Genomic DNA, 19,670 nt, shown 5'->3' on the forward strand with positions numbered 1-19,670 from the left:
AAAATCCTTGTTTACGTGACAGGAGAAAGATTTAAAATTATTCGAATAAGCTCGAAAATAATCGCACCGAAAGCTTCCGAAGAATCGATTGACACACTGCTTGTTATGTAAAATCATCATTTGGCTTCAGAGCGTAGTATGAATTCACGAGACCATTGGTTTGTGATAAATTCTTCTGATGATCGAACTTACTTAGTTATTGTCACAGAGAAGAATCGTTTAAGTAAAATAACAATTCCCACTACTGTTTTTTTTAAATCTCGAAGCTGATAGCTATCACATACTTAAACAGAACTTGCAAATCCTTTCAAAAGTTATCGAGTTTGAAATCGCTGTGACCTTCGATATGTTCAAGAAGATTCCATAACTCGTACATATTTATCGGTTACAGTCGTTCATTGTTGGGGGAAAAACAGGTTTGGTTCATTGAAAATCACTCTACGATATCTAAAATATGAAAATTTTGTCCTTGAACCCTTGTTTTGTTTCACCCCTTGAAATTATAGTTGGTCGTGCCAAAGAAACACCAAGTTTACATAGTGTTAGCCCAGACCTACTTATCGCTACGTACTGAAAAATTCATCTTAATGGTTAATGCAAGCGTGGGTGTCAATCAAAATGCCGACTATACCACACTTGGTGCTAGAGTCAGGCTGTGTTGAACCTACAGCACGAAAATGCTTCACTGCACAGCTAAATATTGACAAAAACAAATTACATAGACCATTAAATAAGTAAAGCCAAAATGAAACATATAACAAATATATATCAGAGTTGTGTCTATACATGAAAAATATTAAAAATAGTAGGTAGATTTTTGATAAGAAATGTCACAGGCGCCAAAGTCTGTTAATTTGTTAAATAATAACGTAAACATTGGTCAAAATCTTTGGATAATTTTTATAAACTTAAAGACTATAAATATTTGCGAGATTCGACCCTTAAACAGGTATAGGCCAATTTTACAATAAAAATAATATCACAGACTCTAATAAAGTGAAAAAAATTAGGTAGGAATAACAAATATACAATAAATACAGACTCATTATTTTTACAACTTTCCAAAATTATAGACCAAATATAAAAATATAGCATGTAATGTATTATGAAAATACCGATATTAAGAATAAAAACCCATTTCGGCACAATCTAAAGGCTTAAGTCAATTTTGAAGTACTTATTTCTTCTGGAAATATTTTGGAAACTTCTATAAACTTCTGAAACATTCCAATAAGTTAATGTACATAACATTCAATATGTTCTACAATATTTCAAAATGATCGATGAAACATTTTCTCTTATTCCATGCAGCGAAAATATTTTGAATGTTTTTAATTGAATGCATCCAGCATTGAATAGCTTAGTACGAATTTTAAATTATGTATACTAAGGTAGCTTGCAATTTTTTTTACATTCAAACACTTTTTTCCCATCCCTTGCACTAATACGTGTTAGTATAAAAATTTTCTTTAGACCAAGGTTTAAAATAATATTAAGATATATTAAAATAAATTCGAAGAATTTTATTACAATGAAGTTTTGGATTTTTAAAATTTTCAACCCGTCTTTACAGTTATAGTTCGTTTCATCAAAAATTGTTTCAGCCAAATGTTTTTAGATAAAGTTTAGGATTTTCACAATATATTATATTGTATTTGATAACATACTAAAAAAATGATCGTATTGTCTTTCAACCCTTGATATTTTTACCCCTTGCAGTAATGGTTGGTTACATAAAAATTTAATGTAGACAAAAGTTTTAGACAATATTTAGAAAGTTAAACAAAAATAATAAATGATTCGACAGTCTATGTAATAGGGAAGTTTAATTTATTTTCTAATTAAAAACCCAGATATTTCAACCCCTTGCAGTATTGGTTTGATTTTTAGAAATAGTTTTAGATAAACGTTTTAGATACAATTATGAGATTTACATACTGTTTGAATGGATTTGATGGCGTGCTTAATAAGTAGTACCGGAAAAATTCGCGAATTCATTTCGCGATAGGCTAAAATACAAATAGTTATACCACAGTGCTGCCTCTGCTAATGGCTAGAGACCCGGAAAATTCGCGGGTTCAATGACCTCCAGGATAGACTCCAATATCCTCTACACACTCGGGCAAATGCCAACTGTTCATTGGCTGCTGACTTGTGAGTCGTCTCGACCGAGTGTCTGTGATTCGACACTTCTATGGGCGAGGGTCTCTAATTGGCCCTCATTACTCCAGATTAACAGTGAACCAATAACAGAAGCAGCACTAAGGTATAATTATTTGAATTTTAGCATAACACGAAATGAACCCGCGAATTTTCCGGGTCTCTACTAATGGCTCTCAACTCACCTGGATGACTCTGGGCCAATGAGAAACGACCCACCAAAGCTTTATCGAAATACAGGCTGCTACGTTGGGACGTCTCACAAGACAGCAGCCAATGAGTGGGTGACATTTGACCGAGTGTACGTAGAACTATGGAGTTCATCCTAGAGGTCATTGAACCCGCGAATTTTTCCTGTCCCTACTAATAAGGAGTTATTAATTTTTTTGACATTCAATCTCTGTATATTTAACCCCTTGCAGTAATGGTTGGTCGTATAGAAAATTATTTCAGACAAAAGCTGTAGAAAGTCATTTAAGGTTTTACAATAATTTAGAACGGAATTAATTAAGTGGTACGTAAATTATGAATTTAACTTAATTATAACCCTGAGTTTTTCAATTTATTTCAACAATGGTTTCGTTTTATCAAAAAATGGTCCAAGGAAAAGTTTTGGGTAAAAATTATAAGAATTACAGACAGTTTGAATGGATTCGATTGTGTGGCTACAAAAGGAAATATGAAATTTATGTTCTTGAACTCTTGTATTGTTTCACCCCTTGAAATTATAGTTGGTCGTGCCAAAAATGTATTTAGTAATTTTATTTAATATTACTCATATGAGTTACAATAAATTAAAATTAATGCGATATTAGTAATTGGCAGTAATAGCGATTTTTCTGTTTTTCACAAAACCTTCCCCATTTCTACCCCGTTGTTTTAATTTTGCCCATTAACGTTTTTGACCGTGAATTTCCATTACTAATTTTATTTATCAATTTGGAAATATTCTTGCAAAATTTTCGTGCATTTTTCGTTTCCATAAAAGTTATATATATATATATATATATATATATATATATATATAACTTTTATGGAAACGAAAAATGTATATATATATACACATACACACACACTTTTGAGTGAACAATTGTTTTAGGGTACCTATATAGAACATGAAACGAAAAACTATATAAAAATTTTCCTAAAGTCGTACTATGATAACGGTTACAATAAGTAGTCTTTCTTCAAAATCTACCTAATATTAAACATAAGCAAAAATTCAACTAATTTTTAAACTTTCCAGAAATTCTACTTTTAGAAACGTGACAAGTGATAGTTACGATAAAAAATAAATAATTTACATAAGCAATTACATGACGAGTAACGCGTTTTGTCAAATTTTTTTGTAATATTAGCGATTTGTATTAGTTTTATAATGGTGGATCATCTCCGAAGCTCATCGAGTGGTAGGTGTAATTTTGGGCATCAACAAAAATAGGTATTTAAAATAATAAAACATTTTACCAGCTACTTTTTTTATCATATTTATTAATTCAACCCTTTAAGTGGACGAAGAATTTTTGTGATACTTATAATTTAAATATAAAGCTAATCAAGCGGTTAAATAAAAATAAAATTGGCATAATTACTTAATTATAAAAAACACAATTTATTTCTTATCCAATAAGTGTTTCCCCTTTTAATTAAACACACATTAGTTCTATTTGGAATTATTATTTCCAGTCACGATAACTAAGTCACATGAGCCAACATTGAAATTGGTTGTGACAGTTTTGGGTATTCTATGATTTTACAATGGCATACTAGTTATATATTCCCTGCTAGTGAGTATAGAGTACTAAAAACTTACATGTTATTTTTGTGACCATATAAATTCGTTTAACATAGTGTGTAGAAATATATTGCAGTAAAGTCATTAATACGTTCTGAGCAAAGCCGGCCGGTCTAATAGATGGGCCTTATCATGCATGTACAACACGTTAACAAACTCGCGTTGTGCATTAAACCAGCACACAATACATTTTATAACACCTATTGCCTTTTGTCATAAGTTGGTTACTAGTTAACACTCATACATTTTTTTTCACACTCCTTCTACATTTGTCAACTACACTAAATTTGGTAAAGTATTCTCGAATTATCATCGTAATTTTTTCATTAACTATAATTTATGATAAATTAATACATAGTGTTAGCTTCTGCGACATTGATATTCCTTTTATTAAAACGATCAAAACATACTTCGGCAATATATAATAATAAGATTTTTTTTTTACTTTTCTTAATAAAACGGCAATAAAACTTTGTCTTACTATATGTAACCATAACATTTTAATATTTTATAGTTATTGTAATTAATTTGTTTCGAAAAGGTAAAAATACTATAGAAAGGCGAATAGCGTTAAAGACGTAGTGCTGATAGCTTTCGTCGAGTCACACTCCCTCGCCAAGTACCTCTTTGTTAAACAATCACATGATCAAATGATGTCATGGTCAATATATGAATGGTTTTTTTTAAGCGAACAATTAACTATTGATATTATTGCATAATACCTGCAAAATCATTCTTTTATTTCGAAATGTAAATCATGATAACAGATTAAGTAAATAAAAAAATATGAAGTACAGTTATCTGTACCTTTTGTAAAGCACTCTCAATGGCTGATTCTCCAAATGCCACAGATTGCATCTTGAAGGATGTTTGGCGTATAAAAGGATCCGCAGTTCAGCAAGAGTATGACTCTCTCACTTCTCTGAAATCATGAAGGTTCTGGTGGTAGCGGTGCTCTTTCTGGCGGCTGCCCAGGTAACGTGAAAACAGAATTCTTTTAAATTTTATATTTCTTGAATCCAATAGCTTAAGTTGTGACTTTTGTGGGTTACAAATATATTTAAATTATTGACACTTGTTGATTCAAAAATGCAAGTTCGTCAGCTATTACCACTTTATGATAGAATATTTTCGCACAGTATCTGTTACTTAGGTATTATGGCAACCTCAAGGTAATAAAATATTTTGACTTCTGCAGAGACCAAAGTAGAGAAGTTATGGTTACATGGAAATCACGATATCTACGAAAATACTAGGGGCCAATACTAGTGGTAAAGCAAATAAAACGCGTTAAGAGATTTTCTAAGACCACTAAATATTTTCTGTTATCGCCTTAAAACTTTGTTCAAACGTAGATGGGATCTTTCAATTTTAAATCTTCCCCTTAAACTGAGATGACAAGATATTTTTTTTTTTTTTCCCCCAAGGGTAACATTTTACTTACACTTAGTATTCTGGGGTGTAAACAACAATCACTAAACATATTCCAATTCTTTTCTGCGTGCAGGCCAAGTCCGTGGCGGACTTAGACCTGCAGTTCGTCCACAAGTACGTGACCCCGAACCCCCGCCACACCGCGGAGGAGTGGGAGGCCATCTACGCCGCCGCTGAGGCCGACACTCCAGAGAACACCACTGGACTCGTGCTGGGGACAGTCCCGCAACCTGGTGAGAGAAGGCGTGAGACGTGCCAGTGACACACACACTTGGGCTCGATATCGACACAATTGGAAGTCACTGTTCACATGTAGAGTGTTTGCATTTATTTTTTTCCGTATTTCCTTAACACATTAAACAAAACCCCTTATTGACTAACGGCAAAAGTTTTCTGCCATAGTTTTCAACCATTAACCAGATTTTTTTAGAGATTAAAATAACATTGAAACTATAATTCTGACAAAATGAGCAGGGAAAAGTAAAATTAACAGTTCTGTGAGAGGTTAGGAAGGTAGCAGTAGCCGAGCACTTTATTACTTACAACATAAGAGTCTGTAAAAAAAACAATATAAATAATAATTTTTAATGGTTCCATGTGTTTTAGGAACAGTTAAATTGTATTTACACCTAGCCAGTGCGATATATTTTTTTACTGAAATAATGTATTTTCCTTTCAAATTCAGAACCATAGCAACATAATATAGTAGCAACTGTGTGGTTGTGGATTGAAAAAAAAAAGTTGCATAACCAGATTTATGTAGGTACTCACTATCTATATAGAATCTCAAAACGGGAGCAGTGCTGCCCAGCAAGACCTGTAGCTCCTGATGAAAGTAAAAAGGATTCCGATTTGAATATGGAGTAAATTATGGTCCATTGGAATAACATTATTTAATTTAGGTATATGTATCCAGTGCTTTAAACTTATGATTAAATACTGTTAACTCAAATGCAGTCTGAGTTAAACCAGCGGCCAACATGCATACAAATATCTAATAATGGAATAGTAATCCATCAAGAGAAGGGACATGGTGAAGGATTGGTAGCAGAGCGTGGTTTCTTTTCATGCACCTTTGGTTTTCATCTATTAATTGAGTTAAAAACTGTCATAAGAATGCATGCTGTGATGTAGTTTAAGCCACTTTTGACCTCAACATTACCATACTGCAACACCCAAAATATTGTGGAAATTGTGTTTAATAATTGTGAATTGGAATTACATCAATAAACACAGTCGCTACCGTGCAATAAAATAATTTTACTGTGTTGCCATTATACAAAAACTACTCTCCAGATAATGTTTAAGGTGTCGCACAAACATAGCTCATAACATCATATCGATTAAAAGCAGCTTCTTGCAGTATCCAAGTAGTTAGGAGTGCTTAGACACATGTTGATTCTGCCACTATTACCAATGCTAGGTTTCTACGACCTTGTAAACTATGGAAGAACTGTTATAATTTCTCATTATCTCTTTTTTTTTATCTCAATGTGTGCGACTGTGACGTGTGCGCAGAGGATGCCGGGAAGGTGTTCGTGGAGCCTGCGGACCGCATCATCGCCGGTTCATCCGCTGCCCTGGGTCAGTTCCCCTGGCAGGCGCTGCTGATCCTGGGAGGATCCGGCCTGTGCGGCGGTTCGCTCATCTCCAACCAGTGGGTCCTCACAGCCGCCCACTGCATGGTCGGGTGAGCTCCTTTGATCGCAACAATTGTTCGAACCCACGTAAAATAGTTCCATACATTCTACAAGGAATTATTTTGGAAAATTTAACAACCAAAATAAAATCACTCAACAAATTATCTGCACTGCTTTGATTTCTGTACACGATTGTGAACAACAGTGAACTGCGAAATATAAGCGTAAGTAAACATATTATGACACCAGAACAACCAAAACAAGGCCAGAAATATGGAAATCTTAAGTGTCATGCTTACAAGATAACCGAGTGGTGCAAGTAGTTTTTAGAAATGTACTTTATTGCAGAGCTACAAGAAAATATTTTATAATTTTAATTAATTTATATCAGAATTACAAAATTTTGCTTACTCCATTTTTATAATTTCGGCAACTAATTGATAGATTTTACAGAAATAAATCTTCATTTTTCTTTTTGGAGATATACAGATACATACTGGCAAATATAATCAAATGTTTTCTATGTAAAATAAATTTTACTTAAAGTGCACCTAAACTTTGACTAAACTTTCCTCAGTTATTTACTCTCGCTAAATGGAGCATTTTAAACAATTTTTCGATGAAATTCCACTGATTTTGGAACAATTATTAGTTTCATTTAAAGTGTGCCATTAAATATTTTTCGAAGTCGATGTCATTTAAAAACCAAATAAAAATAAGAACTAAAATAATATTTATACATTAGATTGCGCATGTATCTCCGCCCGTCAAGGCAATCTGCGTTGGATCCCCGGAGCCGGTGGAGTTTTTCTTGGCAGGGCACGGTAGCAAGAAGGGATACAGGAAGTGACTTGTGAGTAGGCAAGAATCCCTCTAAAACGCAGTAAACCAGACAGATAGCTCCACCAAATAAGAACAGCCATGCACCGCCCTCACCCACCGAATGAGGAAAGTTCACTTTATATATCAATATTTTCGGTGTCCAGACATGGTGAGGTTTCCCATATTGAGACAAATAAAACCGCAGGCCTCACTTCTGGCGATGCCTTCTCATCAACTCATAATAAATTTTTCTTTGCAAAGAATTCCTCTATCGGAAACCAAAAGTTACATTTGGTTTTTTTTTCCTCTGCCCGTCGAATCGTCGGAGGAACATTCCCTCAACCGATTCGTTCTTCCAATGCTCCATTCACTCATTTCCCAAATTTTTTTCTGATGACCTCGATTCAAGCAAGACGTGATGCATCAATTAATTGATTTGTTTATCTTCCACAGAATAAACAGCTACCGCATCACTCTGGGTGCAACTAGCCGGACCGCGGCCCAAGCTGGGTCCGTGACGGAGAGTGCGCGCCAGGCGATCATTCATGCCAACTACAACGACAACACCCATGTCAACGACATCGGCCTGCTTCATCTGGCTTCAGCAGTCGCTCTCAACAGTGAGTGCTTCACGGCACAGAGGAAAGACATTTAAGAGGTCGCTGCGGTTCCCAAATGCATCCTCCCATCCTTCTCAAACGGGACAAAATTCTGGTGGCATGTTCGGGACTTCATAGCTGTTACTTTCGTTCGTTTTTCATATGCTCTGAATATTTAGTCATGTGTTTTATTTCTGCTAGGTCTGTAATACCGAGAATTCTCAAGGACTACTAATATTAGCATAATATCTTAAGATGCGCAGCGTGGAAGGTATTAAAAAAGATTTAATGTCACACAATTCCACAGGTAAATAGCAGATCCTAAAGTTACTCATGTACACCCCTCCTACTTCAAGAATACTTTTATTCTTATATCTTTACGAGCATTTCTTATATATATATATATATATATATATATATATAATCTGAATCTCGGAAATGGCACCAACGATAGTCATGAAATTTAGTATGCAGGGGGTTTCGGGGTATTAAACCGATCTAGCAAGGATTAATTTTTAGAAAATGTCGTTTTATTCGTGTTTTCAATAATCAACTTTATCGATAATCAACTTAAACATAAATGACTCTTCCTGACATATATTGGAGAGTAATAATACAAGTTATTTTTAATTGGGAGCAAATAACTGCTTTAACGACACAACAACACTAAAGCTACTCCAGTAGATGGCATTGTTAAGCAACACTCAGCCAATGAGTGTTTGGTTTGAGGTTAGACTAAGAAAATCAATTGGTTACTTATATTATTTGTGTCTTTTTAACTCATGTGTTCGTTTAAAAATGCCTAAACGATCTTTGAAAAAAAAAACGCAATTATTAAGTTATTAAGCCCTACGACGTCTTCCGTCTCGACGTCTTTGTTCTTCTAATCGGTATTCTCGTTGTTCGTCATTTTCATTAGCTACACGTTGTGCCGCACGCTGCCGCAAATCTCGCAGACGTCGCTCTCGTTGTTCGTCATTTTCATTTCCAGAAAATGAAATGATTGTTCACCAGCGCAATAATAACATTGTCTCTTTAAATAATTTTTGATAAGCGAGTCGAGCAATTTACTTACCCATATTTTTACCCAGCCAGCAAGGATGGTTTCAGCAAAAAAAAAAACCGAGAAAAGCTCGGTCATCCAGGTTCTGATTAGTAGAAAGCTGAGCTGAAAATATAATGAGCAATCACAGGGTTGATGATAGTACAGCAAGCAAGGTTCAGAGAACCAGTAAACAGATGACACGACTTGGATGGTTCTGCTGAGACCCTACGAGATGCCGATGAAACACTCAAGGAATGAATGAGTGGGGTTAAACGTGAGTACTCCGAAAAAAAAACCCTACAAACGTGGAAAATGTGGAAATGTGGAAAATACCTAGGTGAGAGGCAAGTGGTCAGTCAAATCAGACACTGTAACCACAGAAAAATATGTTTAGAATACGATAATAGAATCATAAAAAATGTGTATCGTGGTTAGATACCAGGAAAATTAGCACATTCATTTGGGTTCATGTACGTTTGCACAGCTCAATGTATACTTCACCCAAGCTTTCTTTTCTTTTGGGTGATTTATTACTGCGAAACCGCTTCATCTTTTAAGTGAATAAACCTTATTCGGCCACACTTCTGCCACCCACAGCTAAAGATAGCCATGTTGAAAGATTTTTACTTCAATAATCAAAATAACATAAATGTTGGTATACATGTTTGCAATCTAATTTCGGAACAAATGTATCAACGAAATTTCTGCGTGTAACCTATATGCATAAAGAAGGTTTTCTAATTGTTTGTAGGTTTGTACGTTTTTTTGTTTCCTCTACAAATGTACAGTTTTGATACAAGCTTGATGCAATTTTCCACACTTGACCTTAGAAATAAGAATAAGATTACTGTCTACATGAGGTTTCGAAGAAAACGTAACCATCCTTCTTTCCCATGCCCCTCAACTCAGAATTTTGATACTTCTAAGATAAATTTCGCTTTTGTTTTGTTGATGCTTTATTAACCTCCAGGAAACAGTTATTGTTGATGCTTTCTTCGTGTCCTGGCTACGGCTATAACATTTTTCTATTCACTTTCGTATCTTACTATTATGATATAAAATATGCAATATATAAACTTCAAATTATAATAACATATAAAAAGAAGCCACTTCACGAAGCGCAAAGAGTGGATTACACCGGGTACTTCCGCTAGTAGTTTATAAAATGTTCCTTATGTTGCAGGTAGTTACACAGTACCTCTGACCCAGCTTATTGTTGTACCTATATTAAGCTAATAGCCTGGGAGAGTTTTTGGTATAGACTTTAAGTTTCTTCAACCATGTTATTATTTCAGTGCATTTCATGTAATCATATGACCTCCAGGTTACGCTATTCCCCTGTTCTAAGTAATTGTTGGTTCGAGTGAATCTATGGCGTCTCGACAACACCACGTCCTGTTGCAGACCACATCAATGTCGTCAAGCTGCCCCACAACGCTGGAAACACATACGCTGGATCAGCGGCCACAGTCAGCGGCTTCGGGCGCGTAAACAGCGGTGAGTTGTACGCACTAAAGCGCATGTCTACACCTGCTCACCCACCAAAGATTCTTATCACCCTACCTACATACCCACCATTATCATTCACATATCTAGACTCAAGTAAATAAATATACACACGACCCCCTTGATTGTCACTCCCTGCAATCACTCACTGCTTACATTTGCAGCATTGTTGGATGTCCCAGGTAAGGCATGGGTGTAAATTTTCTGTGCAGTCAAGGAATTTTTAAAAATAGACTTTTGTCAAACTATCATTCATTGAATAGTCAAACAAAACAAATATAATTATTTTTATGTTTATTCATAACTTCTGGCCCGGGAATAAAAGGTTCCCGATGATATTCCTGATCGGGTCGGGAATTCTTTACTTGTGGAAAATTTCACTCCAGAGTTCAGGACTGACCTCGTGTTGTCTCTTCAACTCCATACAGTGAAAGTCTGCCCTAGTCACACCCCCGTGTGGGATCTAAACCAGCCTGCCCGGTCATCATCATTATATGCGTAGGAACATTCAGCTGATTATGTATCTGCCATTCTAGAAGGGAAGTACGTTTGTTTCTCTGGATATTTTTTATTGAAGGTAAAGAAACAAAACTTATTGTACAACACTTACAATACACTAGCAGTTTGTCTATGTAGTCGCTATGGAATTTGAAACATTTGTCATAGCGTACCACCAGGTTTTTCTACGCCTCCTGCGTACTGAGTCACCCTCCAAGTTCGTCATGTCTGGTCAGACATAACCGCTTCGCGTAACTGTGCCAACAGCACCTGACGTTCGCAGGTCACGTCAAACCAATAAAATTCCATGCCCACATCTGCACTGTCAGTTCCGACACATCAGACCGACGTGAATCTGCGGACGAGATAGGGCCTATAAGGTCCGTCTGCAACAGTCCTAACCTGTGTGCGGTCCGTTTCATTATCCTAATGTCACATTGTCCCACGGAAAACTGCCCTGTCTACAATTACGAAGTTCGATGCCAGATTATACTGATTTATAAAGTAGTCACCAGAGCGCAGTACATATATAGCGCCAAAACTATTTTTTTCTAAATCTTTGTTTTATTTAATGTAGCTATTATATATAAATAATGAGTAGCAGCGGTTTTGAATATTAATTTAACTTATGAATACTGTGGGAGTTCAATAATATTCAGTAAGGCAATAAGGCTAATAAATGAATTCTTTCCAAATTGAATATGTGAGTTCGGCCTTTGAAAATCGCCGGTCTCAAACGGACAGCACTATTTGTTATTTTGTCTTTGTATTTTCTTGGCTTCTTGTTCCTCCCGCAGTCCGTTATTTTATTATTACCTTTTGGAAATGGGAACTGGAAAAAGCAAATATCGCGAGTGCTTTTAATCTATACTACCCAAAGGACACTGTTTGGGTTGGGACAAAAAGTTCAAGTTGACCAATGTATTCGGACCATAGCCCGCACCACTCATGACGTCAGAGGGTAACATGGACCAAACAGTGGTCACTGTCCGTCGACCAAAATTTAGGACATCGCAATTGTAGTTGGTCCTCTATTCGAAAAGTTTAAAAAACCTGTTTTATGAAGTTACACTTCATTAGGCACGTTATGAAAAAAAATAAATGATAAGAGTGAAATTTACGATGCGCGCGCACCATGCAACTAAATTTTCACAGGGTGAAAAATAAGGCTGCATACAAATTAAAATTATATATGTGCTTTTAAATCTTATACTTAAGAACTGGTCGATATCATTAGATCCTTTTTATGTATTGTTAATATTAGTGATAAGAATTGTGTTTATAATTTTTTTCATAGTTTATTTTCAATGTTTTTATATAAGTAAGGTTATTTTAACGTATGTATATTTTATTTACATTATAAAGTATTATATAATTATTTAATACATAAGTTAATAAATTAGTATTAACATTTAGCATATTTATTTATTTTCATTATAAATAAAAATTATCTGCTAAATTTTACTAAATACAATAATAAATAATTTTGTAACGTTTTTATATTTATATTAAATACAGATATTTCATATAAAATGTTAAATTTTTTCTAATTTATACTTTACCGAACGTGTTTATAATATCACTCCAGTCCTTTTTATTATTTTATGTCTACTAATTGTTTGCATGCAAGATTTAAAGTTAGTTTAACATCACGCCACGTGAGAATAACTTCTAATGCGCGCATAAGTACGCGCACCCATCTTCTATCCTCTTTCACACGTCCGCTCGCTCCTTTCGCAGGCAACAACGCGGTGGCGTCGGTCCTGCAGTACGTCAACGTGGAGATCATCACGAACGCCGTGTGCGCGCGCACCTGGGGCAACAGTGTCACGGCGTCCAACATCTGCAGCCTCGGCTCCAACGGGAGGAGCCCTTGCAACGTGAGTGACGTCATCCGGCGAACCGCGCCGGACAGGCTCAGACCTGTTTGAGGCCATTCCACGGACATTCTCCATCGCTGGCTCACACTGTGTGCCACACACACACACTTACACACACATACACACACACACACGCCCATATAAAATGTTTGTTTGAATCATACAAATATTTACTTGCATTAATAAAATGTTTTTTTTTGCCACTACCAAATTTGGCGAGCAACAAAATTGATTTGTTACGTCTAAAAAAAATATAAAGATCACAAAATCATTTTTCCTGGTCAAGAAATCTTTCTACTACAAAATATTTGTTGGAATAAAAAAATATATTTTTTGTTGAAGCAAACAGACCTTTCTATCAGTGCAGAAAACCCCGTCAAGAGCGGACAATAGAGATGAATACATAAAAGCACAGAGAAAGAGCCCAAAATAGCTGATGTCAAATATTAAATGCCTGTTCAGCGCAGAGAATTCTGTGGAAGGAATTTAGTCAGAAAAATATCACACGACATATAAACACAGTGTGCTGAGAACGACAAGCCAGTTGCCACAAGAACAGTAAATACAGACCAAAAAATAGGTGAATTAAACGATGTTGTATGTCCATAAAATCGCTTTGAATTAATCTTCCCCATTGTTGGAATCGTTCAAAGAAAGTACCTACAGAGTGTTAAGTTCCCAGTCTTGCATCCCGTGAGCAACAAGGACATTTACAGATTGACAAACACTGTGCAAGTCAGGGAATTAGGTTAAGGAATCAAGCGTGGCCTACCGTAAGGATCCTGAAGGAATGCAGGTAAATGATGGAAAAAGAAATAGGCATAAATGGATCTAAGTTTGAACCTGGACCTAATGAATTGGAATTCATTGTTTACCTGTTTTGCCATTTTAACTATTGTAATACGTAAATAACTTAATATTACTTATATGATGTTCAAAAACTGGAATTAGTTTAACATAATTTTAGCTTTTTAAGTAGAGCGATGGAATATGACCCTCACATAACTATATCTCCATAAATTTAGATACATGAATTATTTATGGTAATTAGTTAAGGCTATAAGCTATAACTTATCTCTCCTTCAAATATATAATCCGTGAAATTAATTTGAATTTTTTAAATAAATAAATTTTCAATCTGCAAGACTTTTCCTCAACAGTTTCGAAAATCACAAAGTATAGGCACACTCAAGAATAATAGTCCAAAATGTAAACCATCACCGTAATCATCACAATAATTATAATCATCGTAATCATGAACATAAAATATTACAACAATTTATTTTCTGGTGCAGTTAAACAAACGTTTTTTGATGTGTAAACATCTTAGTTAGAAGCGATTTTGTGAATGGAACGGAAGTCGCGTGGAACGGCAATTTGTAACCACGGTGCTGCCATCTGTGGCAGATGGCGCAAAGTTCACGGAGACAAAGGGAAAATTTCCAGTATTAACTGTTTAATGAATTTTTAATAAGATGGCCAGTATTTTATCTCTTAGAGTGGAGGGGGTATTTATTTTTTTACGATTTTTTTTGCCTTTATACAGTCTACTTAGCAGCTCCAGCAACGAATTCTAGCGGCCGGTGTAAAAACTACGTGTGATTCGCGTCCGGAAATTGTGTCTGAAAACACAATTTGCGGCACATGAATTCGGTAGTCACCGAGCTTAGGGATGTTTACGCGTCGCTTACGGCGAGTGCTGAAAGACTCGCTCACACGTGCATATTTAAAACGTGTCAGTGTTCTCCAGTTGAACGATAGGGCCTACTAGTGTGCGGGAGCGCTCACCTTGTCTGTCGTCCCGCAGGGTGACAGCGGTGGTCCTCTGGTGGTCCACGAGGGCAGCGGGTACACCCTGGTGGGAGCCGTGTCCTTCGGCGTCCAGAACTGCCCGGCCAACCACCCGGCCGTGTACGCCCGCATCACCAGCTTCCTCGCCTGGATCAAGTCCCACAGCGGCGTCGCCTAATGAGCCCCTTACCCTCGGGACGCCAGCGTTTGCTACCGCAAACCATTAATTTAAATAAATTGCAAAAAAAAAGAAAAGAAATAAGTAAATAAAATCCTATTGATTACAAAAAAAGTTGCTAGTACTGTCTTTATTTCATCACCGCACAATTACTCCACACAAATCATCACCAGAGACCAGACGAATTCACGTTATTTTTCACAAGAGGTTCTGCAATGCTTACAAACATAGATTTTTAATTTGTTTTCACTGGATAATGGGCAGTTTGTACCAGTGACGGCTCAAGCGGGCAGACAAGGTACATCCAGGGCTACCCAACCAATCAAAAAAATTGAAAATGTGAAATAAAACTTTAGCAAAAAAAAAAATACACAATTCATATAAAACGTTAAGTTTATTTTTAAAACGATAATAAATGTAAATCTGATCTTTATTTCAACTGTAATCGTCTGCAATTGCAATTAAATGAAACTATACATTCGCCTGCAGAGTGGTAACAATTTAACATTAGCTTGCTTGTCGTGTTCTAATATTCTCCTTATATTAATACAAGCTTAATCCCAACAGTTAATTTTTGTGAGCTTTATAGGGTATTAAAGTGTATTTTGTTCAACATTCGATTGTGTAGTTGTAATAATTAATTGCAATTCAGAGAGAAATAAATGACCCTCAGAAAGACACAAAACTTACCATTTTAAAACGGAATTTTAAAAAAATACCGGGACCACCCTCTGATGTGGAGGTCAAACCCCCTCCCCCCACGGTAGGGTCCGGGCTCCCAAAACTGTATATACGCCCCTGCGGCACAGTCCGGGCCTACCCAAAAATTAATCCTTGAATCGCCACTGGTTTGGATACGATATGAAGGCCAAGAAAACAAACCAAATAACGAGATTTATCATTAAAAATGACTGAATCACACGCAATTACGAACGAGGGTAAAAGTTTGGTAGCAGTTGCACCACTCTCTACCTCCCTCTATAACTCAAGTTAGGTTATGAGTGAGAGGCAGGAGGATACTGAAAGCTCGTGGACCAAGGTTCATGAAGTGTTTTGATGTTTGAGGTTAGTTGAGAGAAAATAAGGCTGACTGGTCATGCACACTTACAATACACAATTGGGGTATTAATTAATAATTAAAATATTTCAGATAAACAATTTATTTCAATAATATATTATTTAAGATTTTGTCACACCTTGACTATTTTCGTAATATCAAATAATATCAAACTTTTACCAAACATTTTAACATTATAGTAGTTTGGACATACTTATATTTTATATTTAGTTTCGTTTCCTTTATATTTTAGCAAGGCCCCGCTAACAAATTTTATTCATACTTATTAAGAGACAGACTTTTATAAACAAAATATATTAATTTCTGTTACATGATTACTTTTATAATTATTTTTTACATAATTTTTTTTTGATATAAATATCATAATATTTCAGTCCAAGCGTTACGTTGTTTCAAAAAAAAAAAACTTTAAATAAAAGCTTTGTTGATGAAATGTCCGATGTGATTCAGTTCCAAAAAAAATTTTTTTTACATTTTGTTATATTTTAGGAGGTTAGTAGATCATGCCAAAAAAATGAATAAGCTGCCGGCTTTCCTGATACGATGCGGTCACTTCATTGCTTCAGGGCCGATGAGGACAGGCCTCAACACCACAGCACAAGGTGGATTCAAGCAAACCGCATGGCCGGTAACCGCCGACTGTTAATACAAAAACAAAATATTCAATGAATATTAACACGCCCGGTGCTACAAACATTACCAGACGTTCTTAATAAATAGTTCTACAAAACTCACCACTTAGTGCGGTTTAACGATGCTTAACGCATGTTGAAATTCACAAACTCCCACAAGTATTAATTTTGCCTTATGTAAACATGGTGTCAAGGTGCTGGAAAGGGCCGTTCGTTCTTGCTAACGGCAAGACGAAGAAGAACATTGAACATGTACTCGTAGAGAGTACTTTTTGAAATACCATATGAATCGATTATTACTGGACCATATATTTTATCACAAAAAAGATTGACTTATAATTTCTGAAATATACCTTCACATATTTACTAAAATAATTAAATTGTAAAAACATTATTCATAATAAATTAAAAAATACATTGACACAATAACAAACTTGATGTGTTCAAACATTTAAGTTACACATAATTATAATTTTTATAAACAATTAGAACTTTGTTCAGAAGTAAAATTTTAAATATTTAAATGACATATTAAAATTAACAAATACCAAATTGAATAATGAAAACGTGTGAAAACCAGTTAGCCATTAAAATAAAAGGAAATAATAATTATGTAAATAAAGTTGAGCAAGTGCCACCAAACATTACAATGGCACACAGTTTATAAATGTATATGGAGTTTATCCTGGCACCATAAAAATTAAAGCGAATTTCGCACATATATATTCCTTACAAAATGTGTCAATAGATTGAAATGACCAGAAAAATTAAAATAATAAATTTATTTGCAATTTTTTAAGAACAAAATTATGAAAAGTAATGTAATATTTTTAAAGAATTATATTCAATTTACCAGTCTTAGCTTTAACTTTAATACTTTTCTAAACGGTAAAAAAATGATTTTCTACCAACGTCACTACTATATAGATTTTACTTAAAGTGACGGTTCAGATTTGTACTGTGGTCGAGAACTAAAAATTAAAACTTCTTTTTTTGACGTGACAACTTCTAATAAATCGATGAACGCCGGCTGCACGCACGAAAAAGTGTCCCACTACGGATGTCCCACTACGAATGTTTCTGTTTGCTCATTGTACGCATGCGTGGCATCTCTCTTCATGCTCATTGTAGGGCCTACGCATGCGTGGCATCTCTCTTCCACTCGATTGGAACGACCATCGATTTGACTTTTCAATCATATTTTCGTCGTTTGAATTATTAATATTGTGTAATTAACCATTGTCCACCGATTTTCAGCACAATCGGTACAGTTATTTAAAAGTAATGTTGAATATTCAAATACGTTTTGAACCAACAATGGTGTTTTACAGTTACACATAATAATTCAAATTACAACCGGGATCTTTTGCACAATGTTTTAAAAAATATTGTAACACATTATAAATAAGTTTGGTGTATTTGGGATGCGTATTTGTTATAAAATCGAGTTATCAAAACGAAATAATATTATACCCCTACCGTGAACAAAATTTCTATAAAACTATATATAACCACTGAAACAAAGATTTATCAAAATGGCCTTGTGGGTGAGCGCTCAACGGCGCTATCTTCTAATTGCAAGGTTGTCGGTTCGAATCCAGGCAGTAGCGAAACTTTTCTTTGAACTTGTAAAAATAAATACGGCGCACGAAACATTTCAAAAGTAATACATATATTTGAATAATGAATGCAAATAAAAGTAAATTTATTAATTAAATTTTACATTTCATTTCAATCCTTTGTATCCATACAAAATAGTGATTATTCAATAAAAATGATTCAATTTTATTCATAAAAGTATGCAGAGGTAGATTTTATCATACAAAATATAGAAAAATTTAAAAAAAATTCTTCCTCAAAGAATATAATATTTTTAATGCCTAAATGGTTTGGTTGCAAAAACCTATTACGGCTCAGTCTCAGGCCGAATATGATATTTCCTTTTCTTCTGGATCAATCATTTCATCAATGTTTTGTTATGACGTTGTCAAGTTAAACTATCGTCCGTAAACCGACTTTATAGACAACCAATTTTTTTTTTCACTTACAGAGGACGTTAAAACATATTCCGCGAAACTTAAGAATTCCGTCAGTAGTACATAAATGTATTTCCGGTTCCTGGAGTCGCAGCGTGGTGAGGGTAGCGGTATCAGTTGCCTTGGATTGTGACGACACGGCGACCATCTTGGATAACCTAGACAACCCTATACGTGAAATTTAACATTGGTTGAAAAAGTTGCCTAAATTGAATCAAAATTTGCCTAAATTCAGCCAAAGTTCGCCATAATGACTCGATTTTCTCTCCTGTTTTTAGGGAACAAACTCCACAAAAAATCTGAACAAATATGTAATTTCCAATTTACCATTTTTAAGAAAACAATTTCCGATAACATTTCTAAAATTTCAAATTCGAAATGCCTTAAAAATTTGTTTTCCTTTAAAAGAGCGGAAATTCCCCAAAGCGGCTTAAATTCCTCATAGAAAAGCCGTCATTAAGCCGCTGGGGATATTAGACCTTGAATGGACGACGTCATGTTCGCCATAGTGAATTCCGTCATATTGGATTCCGCCATTTGAATTTTGGCATATCATATACCTACCATTTACCAGCT

General features: G+C 35.1%; 1 protein-coding gene across 1 annotated transcript; it reads left to right on the top strand.

The window, feature by feature from the left end:
• The first annotated feature begins 4,781 nt into the window (after positions 1–4,781).
• LOC134537761 (trypsin beta-like) lies at positions 4,782–15,462 on the top strand. Its single transcript, XM_063378538.1, has 7 exons — positions 4,782–4,930; positions 5,463–5,622; positions 6,908–7,079; positions 8,305–8,471; positions 10,900–10,992; positions 13,240–13,379; positions 15,187–15,462. The coding sequence occupies exons 1-7, from the start codon at positions 4,886–4,888 to the stop codon at positions 15,346–15,348; spliced, it is 939 nt and encodes a 312-aa protein (XP_063234608.1). The 5' UTR covers positions 4,782–4,885; the 3' UTR covers positions 15,349–15,462.
• The last annotated feature ends 4,208 nt before the right edge of the window (positions 15,463–19,670 follow it).

This window comes from Bacillus rossius, chromosome 12 (assembly GCF_032445375.1).
Source record: "Bacillus rossius redtenbacheri isolate Brsri chromosome 12, Brsri_v3, whole genome shotgun sequence".
In the NCBI taxonomy this organism is placed as follows: domain Eukaryota; kingdom Metazoa; phylum Arthropoda; class Insecta; order Phasmatodea; family Bacillidae; genus Bacillus; species Bacillus rossius.